The following is a 26,318-nucleotide window of genomic DNA, read 5'->3' as shown; positions in this document are numbered from 1 at the left end:
ATAGGTTTCCTTTGGGAGGCTTACTTTTTCTAATTTTGTTGATGTTTAATCACTTATCTCACAAGGAAATTTATTTTAAAGCTTGGAGTGTTGTTTTAAAAGACTGTTCCAAGACTGTAACATACTTTTAAACAAAGCTCTCCTTTTTTTCCTCAGTTTAAATGTGGTGTAAAGTAACTGAAAGTGATTTTTCTGTGGAAAAAAGTGTTTATTTTACTTTTGTGGGGCTGTCATAGTATTTTAAAGTGTTTTTTTGCTGTGTTTATTTAGCTTTTGTGGACTGGTAGTGTTTATTGGCAATTGCTGCTTGGCTTCCCTGGGAAAGAGGCACCATTTTCATCTTGACCATGGAACAGACTGACATTCCCATGGTCAGTCCTTTTTCCAGCCACAAAAAGAAAGGAAAGAATTTGCCACTATAGCAGGCTACCAGTTTGCCTTAGCTCCATGTGAGTGAATCTGCTGTGACTGTTGTATCTCGACCACTCATCTTTTACCCCCAGAATTCCCTGGTGTCTTAACGTTCACAAAACCAAGGACAGTTCAAGTCTGAAAGACTATTCAAGAGACTTTGTTGACCACCCTGTTATCTTGGCCCTTTTTTTTCTTCCAGGAAGTCTGAATCTCCATTTTTCTCTTTGGCAACAGATTGTTTCAGATAAATGGTTCTGAAAGGTATTCATCAAAGTTACAGATGGCAGTCGGAGGAAATTTCTCTTTTTCGAGGGGATCATTCCTCATCCTCCAGATCAGATTTTTTTTTTGTTTCCACCAATTATTTATCCCTTGTTGTCCCAAGGAGTGATAGAGCCTGTTCCCCCTTCCCATGTTTGGAAGTGGCTTTATTCAGGGATGTTCCTAGTGCCAGAGAATGAAAATACTTGGAGACCAGTTCTGGATCTTTCTTTCCTAAACCCATTTTTGATCATGCCCACATTCAGAATGATGTCTCTTCAGAACCAGTTACCTCTTTTTCCTCTTTCAAGTGTCCTGGCACCACTAGACTTAAAAGATGCTTATCACATCCCTATTCATCCAGACTTTCCATGTTCCTTAAATGTTTTGTGTGTCTGGATCACATTGTCAGTTCTCTGTCTTACCATTTGGGCTCTCCACTGCACCAGCAGTGTTCACAAAGTGCCTAACCGCAGTTATACATTGTAGGCTACAGCCTTTCTAGATTTTTCCATATTTAGACAACTTGCTTATTTTTGCAGAGCCTTTTTCAAAGTGACAGGAATCTTTCTGTTGACTGAGATATTTCTTGCACAAGCTGGGATTCCAAGCAACTGTTTTCATCTCTTTCTTGATTCCTTCACACAAGATTCTGTTCCTGGGATATCAACTAGACACCTCAGTTCCACAGCTAGGTCTTTTTCTGTGGTTTTCTACTCAGACTTAGCCACTACGAGGAAATACCTCTGAATTTTGGGTCTCATGGGATCTATGACTCTCATGATATCACTGGCAAGACTCCTCATGAGGAAGGTACAGTGGTGTCTGAAATCTTTGTTCCCAGCATTGACACCTTTTATCTTTTCAAATCCCAGTGCTGAGGTTTGTCAGAAGATAAATCTTTTGTTGGAGACAACAGATATTCTTAAACCTGTGTCTTCCATTCTCCCTCCCTGCTCCAAAGCAGTTGTTCACCACAGACGCTTTGGACTTTGCTTGGGGAGCAGTTTCAGGAGGGATAAAAGTGTAGGGGATGTGGGACACCAAGGATAGATGCAAGCACATAAATATCAAGGAGATGCTTGCCCTGATCAATGTGAACCATTTATGGTCCCCAGGACGTCTTAAAGTGGTTGCAGACAATACCACAGTCATGTGGTATGTCAGCAAGCAAGAAAGAACTTTGCAGACTAACCATGTTAGCTTGGGACATAGATTTACAGCACAGTCTTGCTATACAGGTATCCTATGTTCTGTCAGAGCAAAATTGTGTGGCAGACAAGCTGAGCAGGATCAGGGCAGACCCTCACAAATAGAAATTAGATCTGGGGTCTTCCAAGATTTGATCCATCTGTGAGGATTTCCTCAAGTAGATCTCTTTGCCAACTCAATCAACGGTCAGCTGGCAAGATTCTGTTCCAAGACTCGTGCAGGAAGGCCCGGTAGACAGATGCATTTTCTTTTCCTTGGACAGGAATGCACCTGTATACTTTTCTACCCTTTCTACTAATATCCAGGATAATTCTTGAAGATTCAGGAGGGAATCCCCCAAGATCATTGTGGCGACTCCCTTCTGGCCCATGCAGCTTGTGGTTCTTCCTTCCTTTGGAAGATATTGACTGCAATTACCACAAACTTCTTCACAGACTAGATCTGCTCACACAAGAACAGGGTTGTTTGAATCACCCTGACATCAGTCAAATTCAGATGATTGCCTGTGTAATAGTGTCTTAATTCTTTTTATTCGCCTGCTTACTGAGGGCGAGCAGGAGGTACTAATGGAGATAAGAATGCCTGCTCCTAGAAAATCCTGTATTAGTAAATGGAAAAAGGTTTCTAATTGGTGTCAACAACATAACCAGCACCCATTCAGGGCTAGTTGTTCTTTGGTTCCACAATATTTTTATGGGTTACTATCCTATGACTTTTTTATTTCTCTATCAAAGTTAATTTATCAGCCATTTCGGCATATCTGCCCATGGATCCTCCTCTTTCAGTGCAGTCTAATGTTCTGATGTCAGAATATTCTTGAAAGCATTTTGCATAACAGGCTTCCAAGCAAACGTGTAGCACCTCCTTGGAATCTTAATTTTCTGTTAGAGAAGTTACCACTTGCTCTATTTGAACCAGCTAATGAACCAGCTAATCAGGGTGACTTGAGGTTCTTAATGTGGAAAATAGTTTTACTGATTGTTCTGACCTCTGCAAGAAGGGCATCTTAGCTGTAAGCTCTTATGGTGAGTCAATGATATTTCATTTTCCATATGAACAAGGTTTCTTTGAGAACTAATCCTTTTACACCTAAAGTGGTATACAAGTTTACTTCAAGACCAACTATCCATTCCACTGATGTTCATTGTGCATACAGCTGCAGTAATCACAGATGGGTTTTCTGCCGTCAGGCGGGTCCTCGGTTGGCCGAATTCCAAAGTCTAGGTCCGGCGTTGGTTGTTGTCACTTTCTTTCCTGACGTCAGTGCGACAGGGGTATATAAGACACAGCCGATGCCATATTCTTCAGTCTTTTTTGCCGTGCGGTGCCCGAAGCAGAAGCAGTTCGCAAGTGCCGGTCGGCCAGCTCCTGAAATTACGAATAATTGGAAACCGAAGTCTTCTTTAAAGCTGAAACTTTTCTTGCCTCAGACCGATGTCAGACAAAGTTAACAATTGTATTTCTTGTGGGAAGCAAATACCGCATAAGGATTTCCATTCCCTCTGCATACCTTGTTTAGGCCCAGACCACGACGTCTCTGCCTGTCACTTTTGTGCTACTTTCAATAATTTTTGGTAAAGCCTTTGATTATAAAATGTCGCCGGATATTTGTCCAAAAACGCAAGGACAAAGACCGACACCACGCCAAAACCGGCTACACGTGTCTGTTCTCAGCGACCTGACTACCGACGACACTTCTTTGGAGGTGTCCTCTGTAACCAAGACCGCAGGTACATACCCAGACTACAACCACGAAGCCACTGTGAGTGTTGAGCCTCCTAATGTGGACAGGTCCACTTCCACCCATGGTGTCTTTAGACCCTCATCTTCCTTCTCCATAAAGGCCTTTACTAAGTCCAAATCAGCCATGCATCCCAAGAGGCCTGTTGCACAGGGCCCATCTCCACGCCCCATGCCTAAAAAGCAGATGCTAAAAATGGCTGAGGATTTAATTACTCTTATCAGGGGTTCTCAACCCCCTGCAGACAAGAGACTCAGAGTGGAAGAAGCGTCTCCCTCTTCTGACCAGGACTCCATTTTTTCAGAACATTCTGATGAAGAGGAACACTGTTGAAGATTCGGATGCTGAGCAGTCCATTCATTCTGTATCTCCCCCAGAGGATTTCTCTTTTGGGAAACCTTGCACACCTTGAGGGAACACTTCCATTGGGAAGGCCAAGACTTTTCTGATTCCAAGAAAAGACTTAGGGAATTTCTTTTGTTACATCAGCACAGACCTCTGGCGATATCTCCTGTCTTGGACATACTTGATGATGTTTTTGCCTAAATTCCCTGCCTCCTGCCCCAGCCAAGCCTGATAGGTACTACCGAGTTCCTAACTCTCACCAATTTCTTTACAAAAGCCATAATGCTGACCCTGAAACCATTTCTCAAGGCCCCAAGGGAATGAAGGCCTCTACTGCTAAGAATCCACTACCTTCCGAAAGAGAGTCTAGATCCTTAGAAAGGTGGGGAAAAAGGTATATACCTCAGCCACCCTAGCCATGAGGGCCTTAAATTGTCAGTTCCATATGCTTAAATATCAGCAGTTTCTGTTATCACAATTAAGAAATAAAATGTCTCAACCTGAACAACCAGATTTGAAGGAGTTGCAGGATATGATGCATAGTGCAGAACAAGTGGGTAAACACACCTTACAATGTGGCTATGATGCCCTAGAGGCCTCAAGTAGAGCTGCTGTGACAGGATCAGTCATTCAGACATGCCTGGCTTAGGGAACAAACCTTGCCTGACCATGTTAAAGCTAAGCTACTAGATGCTCCTTTACAAAAGGATGCACTATTTGGTACTAATGCTGAGGAGATACTACGGAAAATGGAAGAAAAAGCTAAATCTATGCAAACTGTCAAAGCTTTTCTACAGGTTCAACCACCACGTTTTAGCAGAAATTGGCCTTCAAAGAACTGGTCCTTTCCAGCCACGGACAAGCCACAAAGAGGTAGATACAGGCGCACAAGGGGCAGAGGACAACCTCAAGGATCATATAGAGGCAGACAATGGCAAACTCCAGCACCAAGAGGTGGCGAAGACAGTGCACAGCAATACAGGAAACAAACCCAATGACTTCCCCCTTTTCATGCCAAGCAAGTCTCAGCTGACAGCACCCTTGGGAGGAAAGCTGGCATTATTTACAAGAAATTGGCATATTATCACAACAGACAAATGGATCCTGGACATTATAAACAGAGGCTACAGATTTCATTTTCACACTCTTCCAAAAATGAGAGGCATGCCGAACCTGCCACACAATCAAAGGGCAGAGGCTCAAATACAAGTTTCAAAGCTTATGGCCATGAAAGCTATTCAAGAGGTACCTACTCACGAACAAGGTCAAGGTTTTTATTCCAGACTTTTTCTGGTACCAAGGAAAGGAACCGACTGGAGACCCATTTTGGACTTATCCATCCTAAACACATTTCTACTCGTACCAAAATTCAAGATGCTCACATTACAGCAGCTTCTTCCCATGCTGGGCAAGGAGTTTTGGCTGTTAACATTGGACCTCAAGGAGGCATACCTGCATGTCCCAATCAGACAAAGCTGCAGAAGATACCTCAGATTTCTTGCGGGTTCAATCCACTATCAATTCTCTGTATTGCCCTTTGGCTTATCTACTGCGCCCAGAGTATTCACGAAATGCCTGGCATCAGTAATTGCCTACTGCAGACTTCAAGGGATACAAATTTACCCTTATTTGGATGACTGCCTGATCCAAGCGGACAACAAGCACATACTTCTGGAACATCTGGCTTATGTAACACGGTTATTGAATTCTCTGGGATACACAGTCAACAAAGAGAAATCCAGGCTTACACCATCTCAGAAAATAACTTTCCTGGGTGCCAACTTGGAAACAAACACCCAGATGGCCTATCTTACGCCAGAAAAACAAGGGCAACTAACTCATTACTTCAAAATACTAGCAAATTATACCAGGCTCACTGCAAGGAAAATCCTGCAGGCTCTGGGCTTCATGGCATCTTGCATTCTTCTAATCCCATGTGCAAAGTTGCATATGAGGAAACTTCAATGGTACCTAAAAAACCTATGGTCTCAACACAGCCACAGTTTGAAAACAATAATACCAATAATCCCATGTTTGCAAAAGGAATTTCTATGGTGGGCCCAAGCATGCCAAACAAACACAGGTCTTCCATTCTGCAAGCCTCAAGCAAATCAAGTCATCACAACAGATGCCTCAGACTATGCCTGGGGGGCGCACATGACAGACAGGTGCATTCAGGGCAAATGGTCCCAAAAGGAAAAGCACCTTCACATCAATCAAAAAGAAATGCTAGCAGTGATAAATGCAATTACAATTTTCAAGGACCTCCTGCATCCAGGGCAATTATTGATAAGAACAGACAACACCACAGTAATGTGGTACATAAACAAACAAGGTGGAACACATTCATACCCCCTGTGCAGGCTAACCATGTCACTTTGGAACTTGGCTCTGGAATGGCAAATTGAACTACAAGCACGTTACTTGCCAGGATTGGAAAACACGCTGGCAGACAATCTAAGCAGAAATATGACAGATCCACACGAATGGAAGTTGCATCCTCAAGTGTTTACAGAGATAATCCAAGTGTGGGGAAGACCAGACATAGATCTCTTCGCCTCCCACAGGAATCATCAATTGGAAAAGTTTTGTTCAAGGACCTTTCACCCAAAGGCCTGGAGAGTGGACGCCCTTTCATTCAGTTGGACAGCATGGACAGTTTACGCTTTCCCACCTTTGCCTCTTCTACCCAAGGTGCTCTTGAAAGCAAGAGCAGACAGAACAAAGATGATACTGATTGCTCCAGACTGGCCAAGACAACACTGGTACCCACTCCTGAGGAGCCTAACACATACTCCCCCCTGGACCCTACCTCTAATGCCTCTTCTACTGACTCAGCACAGCTACAAAACTCTTCAGTCAGCTGAAAACACTCAATCTGGCAGCATGGAAAACTCCTTAACACCACAACAGACCCTACTCTCCAAAGAGGTGCAGGATGTCATTTTGGAGGCCAGAAGGCCATCTGCTAGAAAGGCTTACTCCGCAAAATGGAAACGGTTTTGCGTTTGGAATGAGAAAAAAGGCCAGGATCCTAGAAAACTGAATTTGCCTCAGATATTACAGTATCTAGCCGAGCTGTTGAACAGTGGACTTTCATTTTCCTCCATAAAAATTCATGCCTCAGCCATTTCTGCAGAGTACAACACTGATCCACCCTTATTCTCTCACCCACTTTTAAGACAGTTCCCCAGAGGAGCTAAGAATATAAGATCTCCAAGGAAACAACCAATACCAGCCTGGGATCTTAACTACATTCTAGAAAAATTAACATTACCTCCCTTTGAACCAGCTGCCATAACAGATTTGCAATATTTGTCCTGGAAAACAGCTTTCCTTCTGGCCATTACCTCAGCTCGTAGGGTTTCAGAACTACAAGCCCTCATGGCTGTGCAGCCCTTTCTCATCTTCCATCAGGACAGGGGTTTCCCCACGCCCGTCATTTATGCCTAAGGTAGTATCCAGGGTAGCTTTAAATCAGGCCATACACTTAACTACCTTTTATCCCAATCCTCAAAACAAAGGGGAAAGGCTGCTACATTCCTTAGACATCCATAGACAGCTACGTTACTATTTGGACAGAACACAGCCCTTCAGGAAATCAGAACAACTTTTTGTGTCCTATGCTGTACGAGCTCAAGGGAAGCCACTTTCCAGACAGACAGTTTCAAAATGGATAGGACATTGCATATGGTTTTGTTACTCCTTTCATGGCAAACCTGTTCCTACAGGCATCAGATCCCACTCCACAAGGGCCACAGCTACCTCTACGGCCTTCCTCAGAGGAGTCCCTACCAAAGATATTTTGGAGGCAGCCACTTGGAGTTCTGTGCATACCTTCACAAAACACTACCACCTGCCTTTATACTCCAAAACTAGAGCAGGCTTTGCCACTGCTGTGTTGCAGGGCATTCTGGCTGCTCCCAGTTCCACCTAGTGCCTACCACCCTGAGCGTAGCTTTGGGATTCTACCCATCTGTGATTACTGCAGCTGTATGCACGATGAACATAGTACAGTTTTGTACCTACCATAAATGTAGATGTTAGAGTGCTAATACAGCTACAGTACAGGATGTTCTTCGTTTTCCATTGCTGCAGTCCTTACTATTGGGTATAGTCCGCGTCCAGTCGGCCCGAATACCAGAGTATAAGGCTGACGTCGGTCAGGGCGTCATAGACTGACTCAGGGTACTAATGCGCATGACCGACGTCATATCCTCAGTCTTTTTTGACGCATGGTCCGATGCAGAAGCAGTTTTGCGAGTGCAGGTTGGCGTTCTGAAATATTTCCGAAACCGGAGTTTCAGACCGAAACAGAGTTGGCTAAGTACCCCGTTGGGGAACATTTTGGTTTTTTCTTGCCTCAGTATTTTACCGGAAGTCAGAAAGGGGCCTAGGATTTTACTCTCGCCTGTTCCTAGTACCAAAGAAGGGGAACACGTGGAGACAATTTTGGATTTATCTCTCCTCAACACTTTTCTGGACATTCCCAAGTTCAAGATGTTGACGTTACAACAGCTTTTACCTCTGCTGGGCAAAGATCACTGGATGGTAACTTTAGATCTCAAGGAAGCTTACCTTCATGTGCCTATAAGGCTAAGTTGCAGGAAGTATCTGCGGTTTCGAGCTGGAAATTCTCATTATCAGTTCTCTGCATTGCCCTTTGGCTTATCTACTCAGAGTATTCACAAAGGTTCTGGCTCCAGTGATAGCTTACTTCAGGCTTCAAGGAATTCAAATCTATCCTTACTTGGACGACTGCCTGATTCTGGCTCAAGAAAAGGAACACCTTCTACAGCATCTGGAATATGTTATAGCAGTGCTAAGATGCCTAGGGTATTCTGTGAGCGAAATAAAGTCCAGTCTAGTACCCTCTCAAGACATGTGCTTTCTGGGTGTGAGACTGAATACAGCAGCCCAGATGGCCTTTTTAACCCCGGACAAACAAAAGAGTCTGTCACTTTACTTCCATCAACTATCTCATCAGTCCGTGCTGACTGCAAGGACAGTCCTTCAAGCATTAGGGTTCATGGCATCTTGTATTCTGGTGCTTCCCAATGCCAAACTGCATATGAGGAAGCTACAATGGTATCTCAAATGTATGGACACAGCACTGCCAGGATTTGGACACTGTCATTCAAATAATACCTTGCCTTCAAAAAGAATTCTTGTGGTGGGCTCAGGAATGTCACCTAAACAAGGGACTCTCTGTGACCCGGCCAGAGGCAAGTCAGATTTTAACGACAGATGCCTCGGACATTGCTTGGGGAGCTCATCTAAATGGAAAGTGGATACAAGACAAGTAGCCTGCCAGACTACAGCATCTACACATCAACATGAAGGAGATGTTAGCAGTCCAGTTTGCATTAATGGCTTTCAAGGAGTTACTTCTTCCAGGGCAGGTGTTGATTCTAACAGACAACACAACTGTCATGTGGTACATCAACAAGCAAGGGGGAACACATTCTTATCCTCTATGCAGGCAAGCAATGATTTTATGGGAGACTGCGCTAAGCTTGCAACTAACTCTTCAGGCAAGGTTTCTGCCAGGAGCACAGAACTCCTTAGCAGATGTGTTAAGCAGACAAATCATGGATCCCCAGTGGAAAGTGGATCAACATGTATTTCAGAAATTGACAGTGTCATGGGGAACTCCAGACATAGATCTGTTCGCTTCTCCACTAAACCACCAGCTGCCAAAGTATTGCACAAAGGGGTTTCATCACACAGCTTGGAAAGTGGATGCTCTGTCTTTCAGTTGGAAAAACCTTCATGTGTATGCCTTTCCACCTCTGCCTCTTCTTCCAAAGGTACTATTAAAGGTCAGACAAGACAGGCCAAGGATGATTTTGATAGCTCCAGATTGGCCTCGGCAACACTGGTACCCACTACTACAGTCTGGTAAAGAAGCCTCCATGGCCTTTACCTCTGATTCCTCATCTGTTATCTCAGAAGGACGGTCATCTGCTCAATGTCAAGCTTCACTCTCTTCATCTAACAGCCTGGCATATTCTGTGTTGAAACACAGCAGGTCTCAACTTCCTCAACAAGTTTTAAATGTGATTATGGAAGCTAGAAGACCTAGTACAAGGAGAGTCTACGCAGAAAAATGGAAGAGATTTTTATTTTGGAGTACAGCAAAGAATTTGGAGATTTCTGAGCCTAATTTGAGTGTGGCTCTTCAATATCTTACTGAGTTATTGGGGTTTGTCCTTCTCTTCCATTAAGATTCATGCTGCAGCAATTTCAGCTCACTATGATTGTGATCCACCTTTGTTTTCGCATCCTTTGTTCAAGCAGTTTCTTAGAGGGGCAAAGAATATAAGACCCCATGAGCTCCTACTCCTGCTTGGGATCTCAATTTTGTGTTGGAAAAACTTACTCTACAACCTTTTGAGCCTGCAGCTACTGCTGAATTGAAATACTTGTCATGGAAGACTGCTTTTCTGTTGGCTATTACTTCTGCAAGAAGGGTGTCTGAGTTGCAGGCCCTTATGGCAGTAGAGCCCTTTTGATTTTCCATAAGGATAGGGTATCATTACGTACTAATCCTTCCTTTATGCCTAAGGTGGTTTCTAGTGTGGCTTTAAACCAAACTATTCATTTGCCTTTTATGCAGACCCTCAAAATAAAGGGAAAAGATTTTGCACACTTTAGATGTACACAGGCAATTGCGTTATTATTTAAGCAGGACTAAGGATTTTAGGCAGTCTCAGCAGTTGTTTGTTTCTTTTGCGTTGAGTTCACAGGGCAAGCCTGTGTCAAAACAAACTATTTCTAGGTGGATTGGCTTTTGCATTGCATTTTGTTATTCCCATCATGGCAAGGAGATTCCAGCTGGGATTAGGCCTCATTCCACTAGGGCTACTGCCACTTCAACAGCATTTCTAAGGGGGGTGGCAACTAAGGATATTTTGGAAGCAGCTACTTGGAGTTCAGTGCATACTTTCTCTAAGCATTATCACCTTCCTATCTACTCTAAGTCTAGGGCTGGTTTTGCCACAGCTGTTTTGCAAGGCATGTTGTCAGCTCCTACTTCTTTATGATTTGCCAGCCTCCCTTACCTCTGCTTTGGGATTCTACCCAATAGTAAGGACTGCAGCAATGGAAAACGGAGAACATAGTACGGTTTTGGAGCTAGCAGAAATCTAGATGTTCGCGGATTCCATTGCTGCAGTCCCCTCCCTCCTTCCCTCTGTGTTTAGGTGTGGTTGTGTAGGTGAGTTTACATGCTTATATTTTTGTATATATTCTTGTATATATTGTACATGTTTTTGGTGCAGGTATTTTGGGACTTGTCTTTTTAGGGTCTTCTGACATCTGGGGCAAGAAAAGACTGAGGATATGACGTCGGTCATGCGCATTAGTACCCTGACGTACTGGCGTCAGGCTAATGCGCCCTGACCGATACTCTGGTATTCGGGCCGACTGGACGCGGACTATACCCAATAGTAAGGACTGCAGCAATGGAATCCTCGAACATCTACATTTATGGTAGGTACAAAACTGTACTTTTCCCTCCCTCCTTCCCCTCTTGGTAAAGGCCTAGTGGCTAACACCTCCTCATACAACCTGATTGGGTTATCCTTCTATGGTGTATTTGCTTGCAACTACTGATTTTTGAATATATTGCATTGCTTGACTATATATATATATATATATATATATATATATATATATATATATATTGCCTTCCTTCTGGGGGCACCTGACATCTGGGGCAAGAAAGACTGAAGAATATGGCGTCGGCTGTGTCTTGTATACCCCTGTCGCACTGACGTCAGGAAAGAAAGTGACAACAACCGACGCCGGACCTAGACTTTGGAATTCGGCCGACCGGGGACCCGCCTGACGGCAGAAAACCCATCTGTGATTACTGCAGCTGTATTAGCACTCGAACATCTACATTTATGGTAGGTACAAAACTGCTAAACCTAAAAATGAGGTAAAAGGATACTCTATACCTTGGATGTCCGCAGGCAACTCCAGTACAATCGTGATGGAACTAAATCTTTTAGATCTTCGGATCAACTGTTCATTTCTTGTGAAGGTGTGAAAACGGGACAACCTGTGTCAAGAGACTATTTCCAAATGGTTATTAAAGGCTATTAATTCATTTTTGTTATACTCTCCATAATAAAACTATTTCAGGCAGGATTGAAGGCACATTCTACCAGGATCTTGTCTTCATCTATGGATATTTGGAAATGGTTAGATTCTAGAAGTATTCTAAAAGGTGATTCTTGGTCCTCTATATATACTTTTACAAAGTATTGTAAGCTTGATTCCTTCTCTTAGTCCAAATCAGTCTTTGCTCCAAATCAAGCTTTGTTAGGACTATTCTCCAGGGGCTCCTGGACTCTTCTCCTCCCACCTCGCAAATGTAGTTAGCTAAGGTAATCTACCCATATAGTTAAACAGTGATCAATATGATGAACAAAGTACAGATGTGCAAGCTAAACTTACCATAACAGTAGATGTTCGAATAATCACTGCTGCAGTAGCCGCTCTCTCCCTCCACCCCCTTGTTTTTATGCCAGGATGTGTACTTTTTTTCTTCCTAGCATTGCCCTTTCTGGGCTAAGCCTCTGTCTGTTCAGCTCAAGCTGCCTGAGAGTTTGGTAGGTGGATGGTGACCTGAAGCTGTGGACGTTGGCTGGTTGTTATATTCTCATTAGGATATAACCCATATAGCTAAAGCTACTGCAGCAGTGATTATTCAAACATCTGTTGTTATAGTAAGCTTAACTTACACAACTGTACTTTCTTGAACCAAAGATTACAGTTTTCAGACATATTGGCTCCATCAACAACATATTTCAGAAACATTTCTATACAAGGTATTTTAGAAGCTGCCACATACTGTTGCTTGCACTTTCCCAAGCAATTGGCAACACAGTCTAGAGGTAGGATAAGTTGTGTTAAGTTATACTACAAAGGATTGTGCAACTGTCTCACACATCCAGTTAATGCTTGTGAATTAATCCAAATATTTGACTGTTCCTGTACAAGGCAGCACAGCTGTCTATAAAATAACTTTACCAAAACCGTTAATCCTTGAGAGAGGTCTCTGTAACATTGCTTCATTTTCTCCAATTACATTGCAGTGCTCTTTCATTGAAAAGAGCAAGCTTTTTTTCCAGTCATATCTCCATGCATGAGAAATAGCTGAAATACCAAAGGAAAGTTCCAAGCAGTGCTTACTGTGTGAATGACTCCAGCACTGACCAAGATTCTATTTGGAAATCCAGCACACCACCAGCATTAGGTCTTCATAGTAATATGAACTTGGATGATGGTGAATGTGATGTGTGATAAAAAGCATATATGATGAGTGTTCCCAAATGATGAGTACCTCTTGCAATCACCTTTCTTCTAAGATCTGCTTTTTGGTCTAACCCTTTTGCAGATCTGTACTATATTCAGGTTGCCCTTCACAGAAATACTGCCTCTGAAATGCATAACTTTTGAAGGCTTTTTAGCCTAGGACCAGATTAAATTAATTGGAGCAGTTCAGGGTGGTGGTGCATCGCTCACCACCATGGAGCTAGAAGGTTCCTCAACACTGAAGTTTGTAGGGCAAGCATAAGGGTGAATCATATTTCATCATACTGTGTTTTGATAGTGTGGTGGGGTACCATGGGCAGCGATCTCAAAGAAAGGAAGCAAGTGGAAAAACTAAAAGAAAAATACAGTACTGGAAAGCTGCCAACTGTATAGTCATGTTTCACAAAAACACGGGTCTTGAATAAGATATAATACGTGCTTTGTATACAATGTGTCTGTAAAATAAATTAAGCACTGGCTGTATCAGGCACACAAAATATATAATTTATTAGGATAAGCGCTGTAGTCTGGTGCACATCACCAGACTTCTTCAGACAAATTAATAAATAACCATGACACTTTTATATTAGCAGCTGATTCAAACAAACCAACTAAAAATCACATCTAATTCATCCATTAAAGGAACACTTGATCATTATTATGAATTTAAATCAAAAGGACTTATACAGAGATAGTACAAGACTTTTACATACTTTTTTAAATGTCCTTCACAATTAATAAATATACCTTCATAAAAACCTTATAAAATATAATACATAGAATGTTGGCTGACATCTCATCTATCGTAAACCTTAAACTTTAATGTACTGGTAGTAGATACCAGTTCATTTAGACCTGGGGGGATACTTACATTAGTAAAAATCTGCCATCATGTTTCCCTGGTCTCTAAATAAACTTTTCAAGGTCCTCCCCTGTTGTTATACCTGACCTGCTCTAAAACTACAAATTTAAAGGTGTGTTGTGGGTAAATTTTAATATGCCTATATAATGCATTTTTTTCGTTGGCCTGTCTGATTTCATACATGTGCTCATATACCCTCTGTGCCAATTTCCGTTTGGTTTTACCTATGTAAAATGCTGAACAGTCCTTGCACAATGCCAAATAAACCACTGCTTGGGAATTACAATTGTATTTTTGCCTAATTATTCTTTTGTCACAAACCTGAACGCAAGTTGTTGACAAAATGTGGTTACATTGTGAGCACATACCACAGGCTGTCATTTTACCTTATCCTACACTTACCACATTTCTCCAGGATACCTTTTAAATTCTGTCTTCTCCTGTAAACTAAATTTGGACGGTCCCCCAGGACATTACCCAAATTTTCTTGTAAGATATAGTTCCAATTTTTTCTGATGATCTGAATTATAAACATATCTCTAGAATTGACAGTTACAAAGGGACAAAAGGGAACACCTCATCCTAATAAAATTTTATCATTATTACCATCATTATTACTGCTATTACTTGTGCCAGGCATGTCCTGGTTATCTACCCCTTGTACATCTATTCGTTGAGGTTCTTCATACTCAGTACTATTTCTACTCGTATCCAAAATAGGTTTATATACCAGGGTTTGCTACTTGTAAATAACTTCACTCTTAATATTTTCAATCAACCCCACTGGGTATCTTTTCTCTCTAAACATTATAGACATTTTTTCGCATTCTTCCAGAAAGTCTTCATATTCCGAGACCATACGGGCTGCTCTTACTAGTTGCCCTTTTATAATCCCCCTTTTTTACATGTAAGGGGTGATTACTGGAAAAATCCAAAATACTATTTGAGTAGGAAGGTTTCCTAAAAATAGTAGACTTATACCCCCCTCTTGTTTTTTTAGAGACCATAACATCCAAATAGGATGTTTTTATTACAATCATATCCTAGATGAACTTCAAAAATTCTGTACTCAGATTAATGTACTCCAAAAATTGGGGAATCAGATCACATGGTCCATTCCATGCTACAAACAAGTTGTCCAAATACTGAACGTATAAGGATATATATTTGTAAAAAGGAGTTGGGAATAATATTTTCTCCCACCAGGCCATCACTGTATTAGCAAATAGCACTTATTCTAATAAATTATATATTTTGTGTGCTTGATACAGCCAGTGCTTAATTTATTTTACTCAGTTTTTTGTGTGATTTGTGGTGTTACAATATGTCTATAGCAAAATACATTCACTGCTGATAGTAATGGCTTCTTTCCTTTCAACTTTTCCTTGAATTGTCTTGTAGTCATGGCATTCTGTTGATGTCATTCATTTCATTAGTATTACTAACTAGTGGGATGTATACTGCCATCAATACCATATGTCCGGACAGTATACAAAAGCTTGTGTGCCTTCCTCCTGGGCTGTATGTCTGACTCATGACTTTTGCATGAAAGTACGTACTGGTAAATAAGCGAAGCATTGGTGCAAAGCTCTTTAGAACTTTCTTGCTGCTAGCCCAAGAAGAAAGACTAGGTATCTCCATTTAGTATGTTAGCCGTATAACCTATACCAGTTTCCCATTGTTATTTTTAAACATGATTATTAAATGTCAGTTTCCCATTGTTATGGGCAGGTAAATATCCCCACTGGGAATCCTTCCTGTTTCACTGATATTTTGACTGATTGGTAATATTTCGTGTCAGCAAAGAGAGGTAAATGTGACTGCATTAGGCAGATTCCCTACAGAGACCATCATTCCAAGTGTTTTTTGCTCAAGTTCTGAGCATAACTTTAGGAAGGGCTCCATTTGCAAGTCATTCATCTTCAAGACTATCAGTAGTCATTTAGGATCTCTAAAAATGTACTTGGAGAACCAAAGACTTAAGGAACTTGTGTAAGATAGGCTAGCCTCTTGGCCATCTCTTTCAGACATCCTTCAGTATCTGTGAATGAATATCAAGAAACCTAAACCTTTGGAAGTATCTGTTGTCCTGATGGCCCCAGATGTCTGTGTTGACATGCTTGATAAGCCATCAGACCACCAGTTTCAATTGTTTTTCCTACTATTGTGAACCTTGTTGTGGCTAGCAAGATCTATATTGTAGGCACATCCCACTCGACTGATTAGACTGAAGGTAAGACTAAGAAAAGGCTACCTCTGCTGATAATTTCTGAGGGACCAGAGAGCATTTCACAGATCCTTGTTTGAGAGGACATCCCTGCTAGATTTTGAGGTGCATCTCTGCCTCACATTCCTTAGATCACTGTCGCAATATTCCAGACCATTGGGTTATCTCAACCCAAGTAACCCTTGCAGGGAGTCTGTTTACCACAATCACATTTTCCACTCCTAGCAGACATCTGATAGAGCAATAAATAACAGTAGCGTTGAGAAAAGTAAAGGAAGGTTCCCCAGTGGGACACTTAACTGGACCAGTGTAGACCAATGGTACCAACAACCGTGCATAAAACTATCAGGTGTGATGCCTGCATTCAGCGTGGCGGCACATTAGTCTGAGGTTTTACGATTGTATCCACTTATGTACCCATATGCCTGTGGGCTTGGGTCATATGTCAGATGTATGGCTCTATAGAAGGTTTTGGCTTTGGTACCTTGGCTAGACATCCAGGTTATTTGGTGTGATAACTCCAGTGTTTGTGGAATACTGCAACATTGATCAGTAGGACATCTACTGTTATGGTGAGTTAATACATGGCTTTACTTTCCTGTTATTCCTCCTCCTGGTCCACAGCATGAGTAATGTAACAGCAGTAGGTCTGTTTAAAGCTCTGATGTGATTAAAGCCTCCTCAGTTCCTTTTTACTCCTTTAATTCCTCAAAAGAGGAAAAGAGAAGTCTTCAGGAGAAGAGGATTCAGCTAAATCTGAGGAATCGTCTTTAGCTTATTATTCACAGGTCTAATCCACCAGCAGGGTGTGAGTCAGAAGATGAAGACTCTCCTTTAGAATAATTTTCTTTTGATGTTACTGTTTTTAAGGTTATGTAGCATTTTCACTGGGAAGGAAAGCAAGTGCCCCTTTGAACAGAAATAATCTTTCTGGTCCAGCTACTGCTGAGATTTTTAAAATCTCATGAAATTAAATATGCAGTTTTTTTCTCCTCTGTGTAAAAATTCCAGAGCAACTACCCTTCACAAGCAAGCCACTTCTTTCACAAAGATCAAAAATCTCAACAAGGTACTAAAAAGAATTGAGAGAAAACCAAATCAGATTTCAAAAGACCTAAAAGATACTTTTCTCACAAGCCTTCAGCCTTCAAAACGTATCACCCTACACACACACACACACACACACACACACACACACACACACACTTTCCAGTCTGCTGCTTTGGATATAATATCAAGTAAAGAGGTTCTGAGCATAATTCAGAAAGGATACAAACTAACTTGGAACCTTCCCCATCTCCCTCCTGGAATTCCTTAGGTTACTTCAAACCAAGAATTCATAGTTTTGCCTATTCTTCAAGGTCTGTACCATCAGGAAATCATAAAACTGGTCCCTCAATCCCACAGAGGACAAGGGTTTTACTCAAGATTCTTCTTGTTTCAAAAAAGGGTGTACATGGAGACCTAGTTAGAACTTGCCACCTCTAAACATGAATTCCAAAATTCAAGGTGATGTCAGATCTGCCTATGATCCTTCCTCAAGCTTTTTGGTTACCTGGAGCAGAAAGACTCAAATATTCACATCTATATTCATCCATACCATAGAAAATACTTGATATTGTTTTGGATTTAATTTTCATTTTTCTGCTTTCACCTTTGGTCTTTCTACAGCAACAAAGGTTCTTATGAAATGACATGCTCCTTTGATAGCTTTTTCCAGGCTCCAGAGTATTCACATGCACCCTTATTTAAATAATTTTTTAATCTACAGTTCTTCAAAAGACTGATTTGTCCAGGATCTTCAGTTCACTATAGATCTCTTTGTGTGTTAGGGTTTTACCATAAACATGAAGAAATCCACCCATCAACCATCATAAAATGTATTTATCTGGGATGCCTTTTTAACACTGATGATGGCTTTCCATTCTTGGGACAAAATACAGCTTTTGATTTTTTTATGTTCACTGTCTCATTCCCTTAGAAATTACCACATTGAGTAATATTGAGACCCATGGGGGTACATGGCTTCAGCTGTGCAAATAATACATTTTACTAGATGCCACATGAGAAAAATTCAGTGGTATGTCAACTCAGTTTATAGCACAGCACTGCCACCCCCTGAACTTCTCATTCCTTTTCTTGCCCTTTTTGACGTCTCTCCTCTGGACCAGTGATCAAAGAGTCTGTCCTACCACAGACACTGGTGAGGGGCATTCACTTGGAACACAGATAGATGTACACAGTATTTCCAGATGCAGCTGTCTGCACCAAGCACAATTTCCCTTAAGTGCACACAGGAAACACACTCCTATCCTGGGTCTGGGTTTCTCATCTCTCATTGGGCCCCAAATAAGACTCCACACTGACCACAGCTGTAGAGCTGAGTCCTCAGCTGAGTGTTCCAAACCAAGTCCTCTACCACCCTCTCCATGAAACCAGTGCTCTGTGTCCCTGATCCAGGTAGCTGACGCACACACTTTGAGGTTTGATTTACACACACACACACACACACACACACACACACACACACACACACACACACACACACACACACACACACCTGGGAAAGGCTGGTACAGATTTACCAACTGTGCTCACTCTGCCCAGACTATAAAGTAGGTACTGCCACCAGAACACTCCAAAGCCAGCTATGCTAAGGCTTTTATCAGGGTATCCAATTATATTTAGTAAAAGTAATACTAATACAAATGGTAGTGTTTGACCAATACAGCAAGGCTTTCAGAAGCGGCCACAGTGTCACCAAATAAATACTCTCAATGGTTAAAATATTCTCTAAAAGACCAGCCACAAAGAAAAGTTTAAATATATTTAATAATAAAAGAATATGAAAATACTAAATAATTATTTACAATAAACACCAGAGTTTCAATCGCAGGTAATGTTAAAAACACAGATGGGAAAGGTTCACACAGATACAGAAAAACAGTACTTAACTAATCTCTCTCTATTTTCCTGACTGATGTAAAGAATTACTGTCTCCTAGTTCACTTACTAGGGCAAGGCAAGATGAAGTGGGTATGTGGTCTTCCTTGTCAGGTTTCACAGACTGCCCTGAGACTTCTCTCTCATCTACTATAAAAACATTATTTCAGTACTGGATTACAGATTGACATGTGGTCACTTGACGTCTGGTTCCCACACTACCCCCGTTGCTAGAAACTGAGCCAGAATCTTACACATATGCAATACCATACACAGAGCTTTGCTAAGATGTGGTATAGCATTTGGAAGCTAGAAAACCATTTCAAAAACGTCTACCCTTCTAGGGTAGCAATTAGTTTACCTCCAAGGATAATACAGTATGATTTCTAGTTCTGGTTGTCTCTGGCTGCAGTCAGAACTGTAAGATAAAATATTTATGGCCTAAACCAGATAATTTAATTTCAGACTATTTTTCAAAGTTAGCTGGACGGAGATTAACCTCTTCTCTCCCACTATCCTTTGTATCATAACTGTTTAATGTATTGTAACAGTCTGGCTTAAAGGTGTATTTCTTTTCTGTCCAGCAGGACCCACTGTTGGTACATTTTTAACACAAGCACCTGTACAAATCAGTTTGAAATACAAATGTCATATAATTCTTTACAAAACTCTATGCTGGCTTATGTTCCACATCCACTGCCCTACTTCTCCTGGCATAGCTGTCAATACCTCACATCATCACACCCTTTGCAAAGAAGGAATTTCTTTGTTGGATTGACCAGATGTCCGTCAACCAAGGAGTAACTTTTCTTGTTCACACTCCCTGTCATGATGTCTCCACATATGATTTAGACCTGGCTTGAAGATTCTCTCTGTAGATGTAAAGGTCCAGTAAGTGTCAGTAAGGTATGATAGATTCAGAAGTAATAAATATCAGGCAAATGAAAGCCCTGATCCATGCTCTTCAATCAACACATCTGGTCTTCAGGAGCACTTCAACAATGCCACAGTCAAGTAGTATATCAACAAATATGGAACAAAATCCTAACATTTCCGCATGTTAGCTTAGCCATGAGAGCTTGAAAGATTGCTATTCATCATAGGCTGTTCCTTTGTATTCATTCACAGCTAAACTCAGTGGCAGACTACTTAAGCAGATCCAAAGTAGGCTGACACTAATGGATGTTAGAGGACTTCCTAAAGAGTTTGTTCATCAGTGGGAGCTCCCTAGATAGACCTGTTTGCCTCCACTCTGAACAGGCAGCTCAGACCGTTCTGCTTCAGAGTCCATGCACAGAAACATGAAAAACAGGCCACTTGTCAGTCACTTGGAAAGGAAAATTCCCTTATGCCTTTCTTCCTTTTCCCCTAATTCTATTGATTATAAAAGTCACGAAGGTCAATCCAAAGTTTCTGTTGGTGACACAGTTTTTCCCAGAGAAGATTGTCTGTCCTTTGTTTCATCTAGCCAAGGGGAATCACCACAAGTGACCCAAAGGATGGACTTGCACAATGAAAGATCTCTCTCATTTACCCAAACTTGCAGACAGTCAGTCTAATAGTTTGCATGATAGGATTTTTATACTATTTAGGCACCTTTTATAAGATGATGTGACACACTTGTAGATATTACAGGTAGCTAGTAAACCTGCTACTAGAAAATATGACATTTCCAAAAAGGAGATTTTCAAATTGGTGCTAAAAGAAAGGACATGACCTTTATAAACTGGGTATTTGTGTTATCTTTACATATTTGTGAGAGCTGCTCAGTTCTGGACTGACATACTCTTCCACTAAAGCACGTTTGTTAGAAAGTTTGGCTGTCTACTTATTCATCTACCACTTCACTTTTCAAAATCAAGCTATTTTTAAAAGGTGTCCTTAAACGTCAAGCCTTCAAGAAAATCTGTTCATCCACTTTGGGACCTAAACTATGTACTTGAAAATTTAGCGCACACTCCCTTTGAACTGGCTTCCTCTGCTTTTTTAAAATCTTATACATAAAAAAAAAAAAAATGTTTTGTTGATGGCTTTACATCTCTTTTTCTGCTTTATCATAGAAATAGGGTTTCTTTTGGGACTAACTCTTCCTTTACTCCCAAGGATGTAAATGAAATGTCATTAAACCAGTCCATCTATTTACCTAAATTTCTCAGTCCTCAAAATAGGGAGACAGAATCATTCATTTGCTGAATAGTCAAACACAGCTTTCTTTCTATTTGGAGAAAGCTACGTTTCAGGTAATCAGAAAATCTTTTTGTGTCTTGAGGGTAAAAAGATGGGTTTTGTTGTTTACAGACAATTTCCAGATGGATTTATCTTTCTATCTTTTGTTGTTATATTTGCTATGGAAAAGGTTTTTGTGGCCAAGTCAAAGTCCATTTTACTAGGGCCTTTTCAAGGATCTGGATTCATGTACTATTCTAGAAGCTGCCATTTAGTCTTCCATTCACATCTTTACAAAAAGTCGAAAGTTGATATACTTTCTAGGGCAAGAACTGTTTTTGCCAGTTCTGTTCTTCAGATTGTGCTTAACTTCATCTAGTTGTATTCCACACTCCTCCCTGTTTGTAATCTTCCTACTAGTTAGCTGCACTGCAATAGTGATCAAATGAATGACATGGTACAGTTGTTTAAGAGATTACCATAACAGTAGATGTCCACATACGTTACTGTTGCAGTATATGCACCCTCTCTCTCAGCTCCTTTTTTCTTTCTGTTCTTTGGCCGAGGTGGGACCTACCTTTTTCCTCTTTCTTTTCTGCTGATTTGAAATGTGTTCCTACCTTTTCCTTGGGCTAAAGTCTTTTTTTTAATGTGGCAGGAAATCTCTAAGGAGCTTTGTACTTGTACATCCCTTGTATGTTAGCATATACTCTTGTGCACATCATGAGTCAGATATACATTCCAAGAGGAAGGCTTTCAAGCTTTGATATGCTGTCTGGGTGTACAGTATCCTCAACAGGATAGTTCCCACTATTTAGCAGTAGTTCAACAGTGATCTATATGGATGTCTGTTGTTATGGTAAGATCTTATGCCGTTGTACTTTCCATATTTGCTGTTGTGGGATCGTATACATGTATTCCAATAGTTGTCTTTATTGGTACAAAGGAAATTGAGTCATACCAGACATTACCTTTTTGACTTTGTGTGCAGTTTTGAAACTTTATACGTGGTTGTGTCACACAAGTCTGCCTTTTGCTTGCAGGTATGTTTTTTTTAAGTAGTCACATCTAACTGTGTGGTGTTCATACACTAGTTACACAAAAGTTAGAGGTACTTAAAATAGTGCAAAATGATTGAGACTGGGAAAGCGATGGAGACATGTTAAATTTATTCTCTCTCCCTTCTCAGCAGACAAAATCTGGTGTTATCAACTCTGTATCAGGCCTTGGGAAGCTGCAAGTTGTTGGAAAAGTAATGTCACCTCTTCTGTCAGGAGCAGCAGTGCAGGCACAGCAGCAGCAGGTGGTAAGTGTGGATGTTCCTTTTTATTAGCGGGAGTGTTCCTCATCCTACATACATGGTAGGGCTGCAGCCCACTTCTCGTGCTATCATTTTCCCTCCACTCTAGCATTAAAGGTGTTTGTCATATCTTGAGAGGCACTCTGCAATGTGTTTGTACACTTGGAATATTCCTACTTTGTTGTTTCTTGTGCCTTTTCACACTGTTTCATGACAAGTCCCATTTTTGCCTTTCTCTGCATTGACAACCCAGTAGTCTTAAGTTCTTTTATTACTTTACCCAAGTCATTTTGGGAAAGTTCCCCTCACTTATTACAAATAATCAATCCTCGAGGTACTTATGCAGGCATTACCCCTAAGAACTAAGGTTGTCTTAGTCATTACTGCTTGATTGTAGGTCAGTCTCAACAGTAGTTGCTGCCACCAGATAAATTCAGCAACAAGGAGATGATAGCTGAAGATGTTGACCTTCGTTGCTGGTCATCATGGAATTGGAGGAACCAAGTACCTTAAGGACCAGATGGCATGCCTGTCTGGAGATCCCAATCATGAGACAGGCATACAGACTTGAGGGATCAAAAGATGGAATACTAAGTGGGTGTAGTTGCCACAGTTCAGTAAATATTGCTCACCATGCTTATGTGGTAGCATGTGTCTTCTCTTTTGCATGTTGGATCGAGACCATATTTCCTGAAGTTTGCTGCTTGTCTCCCGAGAACTTCTTCACTAGAGAACCTCCCCGACTGATGAGGTATGTTTTGAATTAGTACGTTCATCCTTGACCAACAGTCAGAATATTCTTAAGTTCTGAAGTGGAGCAGATAGCCATGGAGGCCATAGAGGGCATTGCTTATTCCTCCTTTACAGTCTGTCCTCCTTTCTTCAAATGTGGAAAACACTCATACTTGTATGTTGGAGGTTCTTCTCCACACCTTTTAAGTAGAGTTGTATATAGGCACCGCAAATGTACCTGATCTCAGTGATATCGATAATGAGGCAAGTTAATTTATATTTTTGTCTAGCTTCTGGAGCCCCATCATCTTGTCAACTTTCTTCCTCATAAGGAGCCTAAGCACCTGTATACATATGACAAGAGAATTTTCCCCTCAACTTTGTCATGTGGTATAGTTTAAAGCCTCTGTTGTGAATCAGAACTTTGACAAAATTTCATCTCTTTCCATGTCTTCTTAGTGGTTGACCATTGTCAAAGCTCCCACTTCCTGCTAGAGTAATTTTGGAAGTGACTCTGAAACCATCTCTTGACTTGGTTGCCTTTTTTGAAGCTCAGAACTAAGTAGAGTGTATGCACCATTCGCAACATATGTAACTCCACTTGCAGTTCTTTTTGAAGAGAGTCCACCGGTATAAGACTCAGATTAGCTGTTTTTCCCCCTTTATCTGGGTAAGGAGGATTTCTCCATGACTGAGCAGGCCCTGTCAGGTGAACTGTGTTTTGCTGTCAACAACCCAGCAACCTGCTGATCTACTTGAGACAGTCTGCCAGAAGAAACGCTGCTTTTGTAGGTCATGCTTTACAGATGTACCCAAGTTTGCTTGCAGCAGTCATTTGCATGGTCATCTTTTGTGCACCTTTCTTAAACAGTACAACTTAGATCTCCAGTCCTGGAGGAAGGCATATTTTGGGAGTGCAGTTCTTCAGGGCAAGTTTTCCAAACTCACTTCTTGGGCTTCTGTTTCCCTTCTTCCTTCTTAATGTTGTCAGTGTTTGGGAGTCTTCTCAGACATATACCCACTAGAAAATGCCCTGCCACATGTCACGTTTGCATGAACATTCACCATTTCCATTTGTGTTGAAGAGGGCTCTTTGTCATAGATGTTTTTTCACCCTCTTTTCTACTTCAGAATTTGGAGTTTTACACATTAGGTTTTATTTGTGAGATCATTATGTAACTGAAGTCTTTAGGGTGGTCAGCCTCTTACTGTAAAGTGAAAGCACCTGTTTGCGGTGCTGGTAACTAGCGCTGAATTAGCTGCTCTACATTGTCAGGGGGCTGCAGTCACTGGCTTGTATATCTGCATATGTGTTATATGGGGAAGGAAGTGCCAGTTACAAGTGTGGCCAAAATGGATTTGTAGGGAAAGTGGCATTCACTGTAATAGTTGTGGGCCCGCCAATTGGTAGCATACAGCCCATTGCCCAGGTTCACAAAAGGATATCCATTTTGGCAGGTTTATAGCCTTGCTTGTTGCTAGTGGAACCCTGAAGTGGTAGGTCTTGTTAAAACTTCCCAACTATGGAGTTAAAAGTGGTTATCAAAATCACCCATTCTTGTTACCCATATGTGCGAATGAATTGAAAAGGGGCAATTTTAATAGGTTGGTGAAATAAAAGTAGAAGCGTAATTAAAAATTAATATCTCAGTGTATGATTTGATATATATTTACTTACATATATTGTCTTTTGTAAACTGAAGGTAGGTGGGGCATGCAGACTTCCTTACAATAGCACACTAATGCTGCATAGGCCAAAGGAGGCATGTCTGAGAGGGCATGACTCCTTATTAAGGTTTGATGACTGCTGGAAGCAAAGACAACATACAGAAATCGTAAAAAGTTAGAGAGCAAGAATAGTATTATGGGTAGAAAAATTGAGAAAATATTTTGCCTGTAATTTTTTTTTTTTTTTAATTGTTTTTTTTTTTTTTTTGTGCTCCCCACACTGTGACCTGCCTATGGTTTCTGTCTCTCTTCCCTGTGGACCCAATCCACTCTCATGGATACCTCTGTAGCTCCACTGCACAATCCTGGATGTATCCCTTTGATGGATGGGCCCACTGGATCCTCAGGGAGTTGGCTTTATGGTGCATATCTTAGAACTGAAGAACAAAACCCTGTAGGAAGCTGGAACCATGCGCTGGGAGTTATTTATCTGTAGCAAACTGCTGGTTATAATCCCTACTCAGAGGAATAATGTGCAACAACATCAGTACATCTGTCACTTTTCCTTACAATACTCCTGAACAGCAAGGCTCCCGATTTTCACCAGAGGTCACACAGGAAGCTGTACTCCCGAATTCCTCTTTCTGGGATAGGAGAGCTGCTCATTGGCCACTTTATCATTTTAAAAGCCCCCACCAGCCATATCTGTACCTCAAGTTTGTTCCTGAATTTGGTCACCAGCAGCAAAAAATCACACTCTGTTGGTGAGCCAAGCCTTGACTAATCTGATGAAGATGACTATTCTCCATGGTTTTGATGTTTTATGAAAAACATGTTCCATGTTGAATAAGTAGCTGTGGACAGCAAGTGAAGTCCATCACCACACATTTTCAGTGTGCTACTACTCAGAAGGTTTGTTTTTGATGGGCCAAGACACCCCAGAAGATCATACTAGTTGCAAGTGAGTAATGCATGTTGACAGATGGAGATGGGAAAAGAGCCAATGAATTTGTTGGCCTATTTCATGACTCTCTCAAATGTTATTGAGAGAGGGCCCTGTTATGGCTTCCTTGGGTGGCATTTATTATAGATCTGGCAGCTCTGTTACAGTGTCTGCAGT

At 41.2% G+C, this 26,318-nt stretch overlaps 1 protein-coding gene across 1 annotated transcript in view; it reads left to right on the top strand.

The window, feature by feature from the left end:
• The window catches only part of BICRA (BRD4 interacting chromatin remodeling complex associated protein), a 2,119,634-nt gene that overhangs the window by 1,838,774 nt on the left and 254,542 nt on the right, over positions 1-26,318 (top strand). Inside the window, exon 13 of the mRNA XM_044070712.1 lies at positions 22,691-22,804. Coding sequence (XP_043926647.1) covers positions 22,691-22,804 — 114 coding nt within the window. The remainder of the gene's footprint in view (positions 1-22,690; positions 22,805-26,318) is intronic.

This window comes from Protopterus annectens, chromosome 1.part0 (genome assembly GCF_019279795.1).
Source record: "Protopterus annectens isolate FY-2018-M chromosome 1.part0, PAN1.0, whole genome shotgun sequence".
Lineage (NCBI taxonomy): Eukaryota > Metazoa > Chordata > Ceratodontiformes > Protopteridae > Protopterus > Protopterus annectens.
Note: the sequence above shows the minus strand (reverse complement) of the source record. Positions and strands in the feature narration are given on the sequence as shown.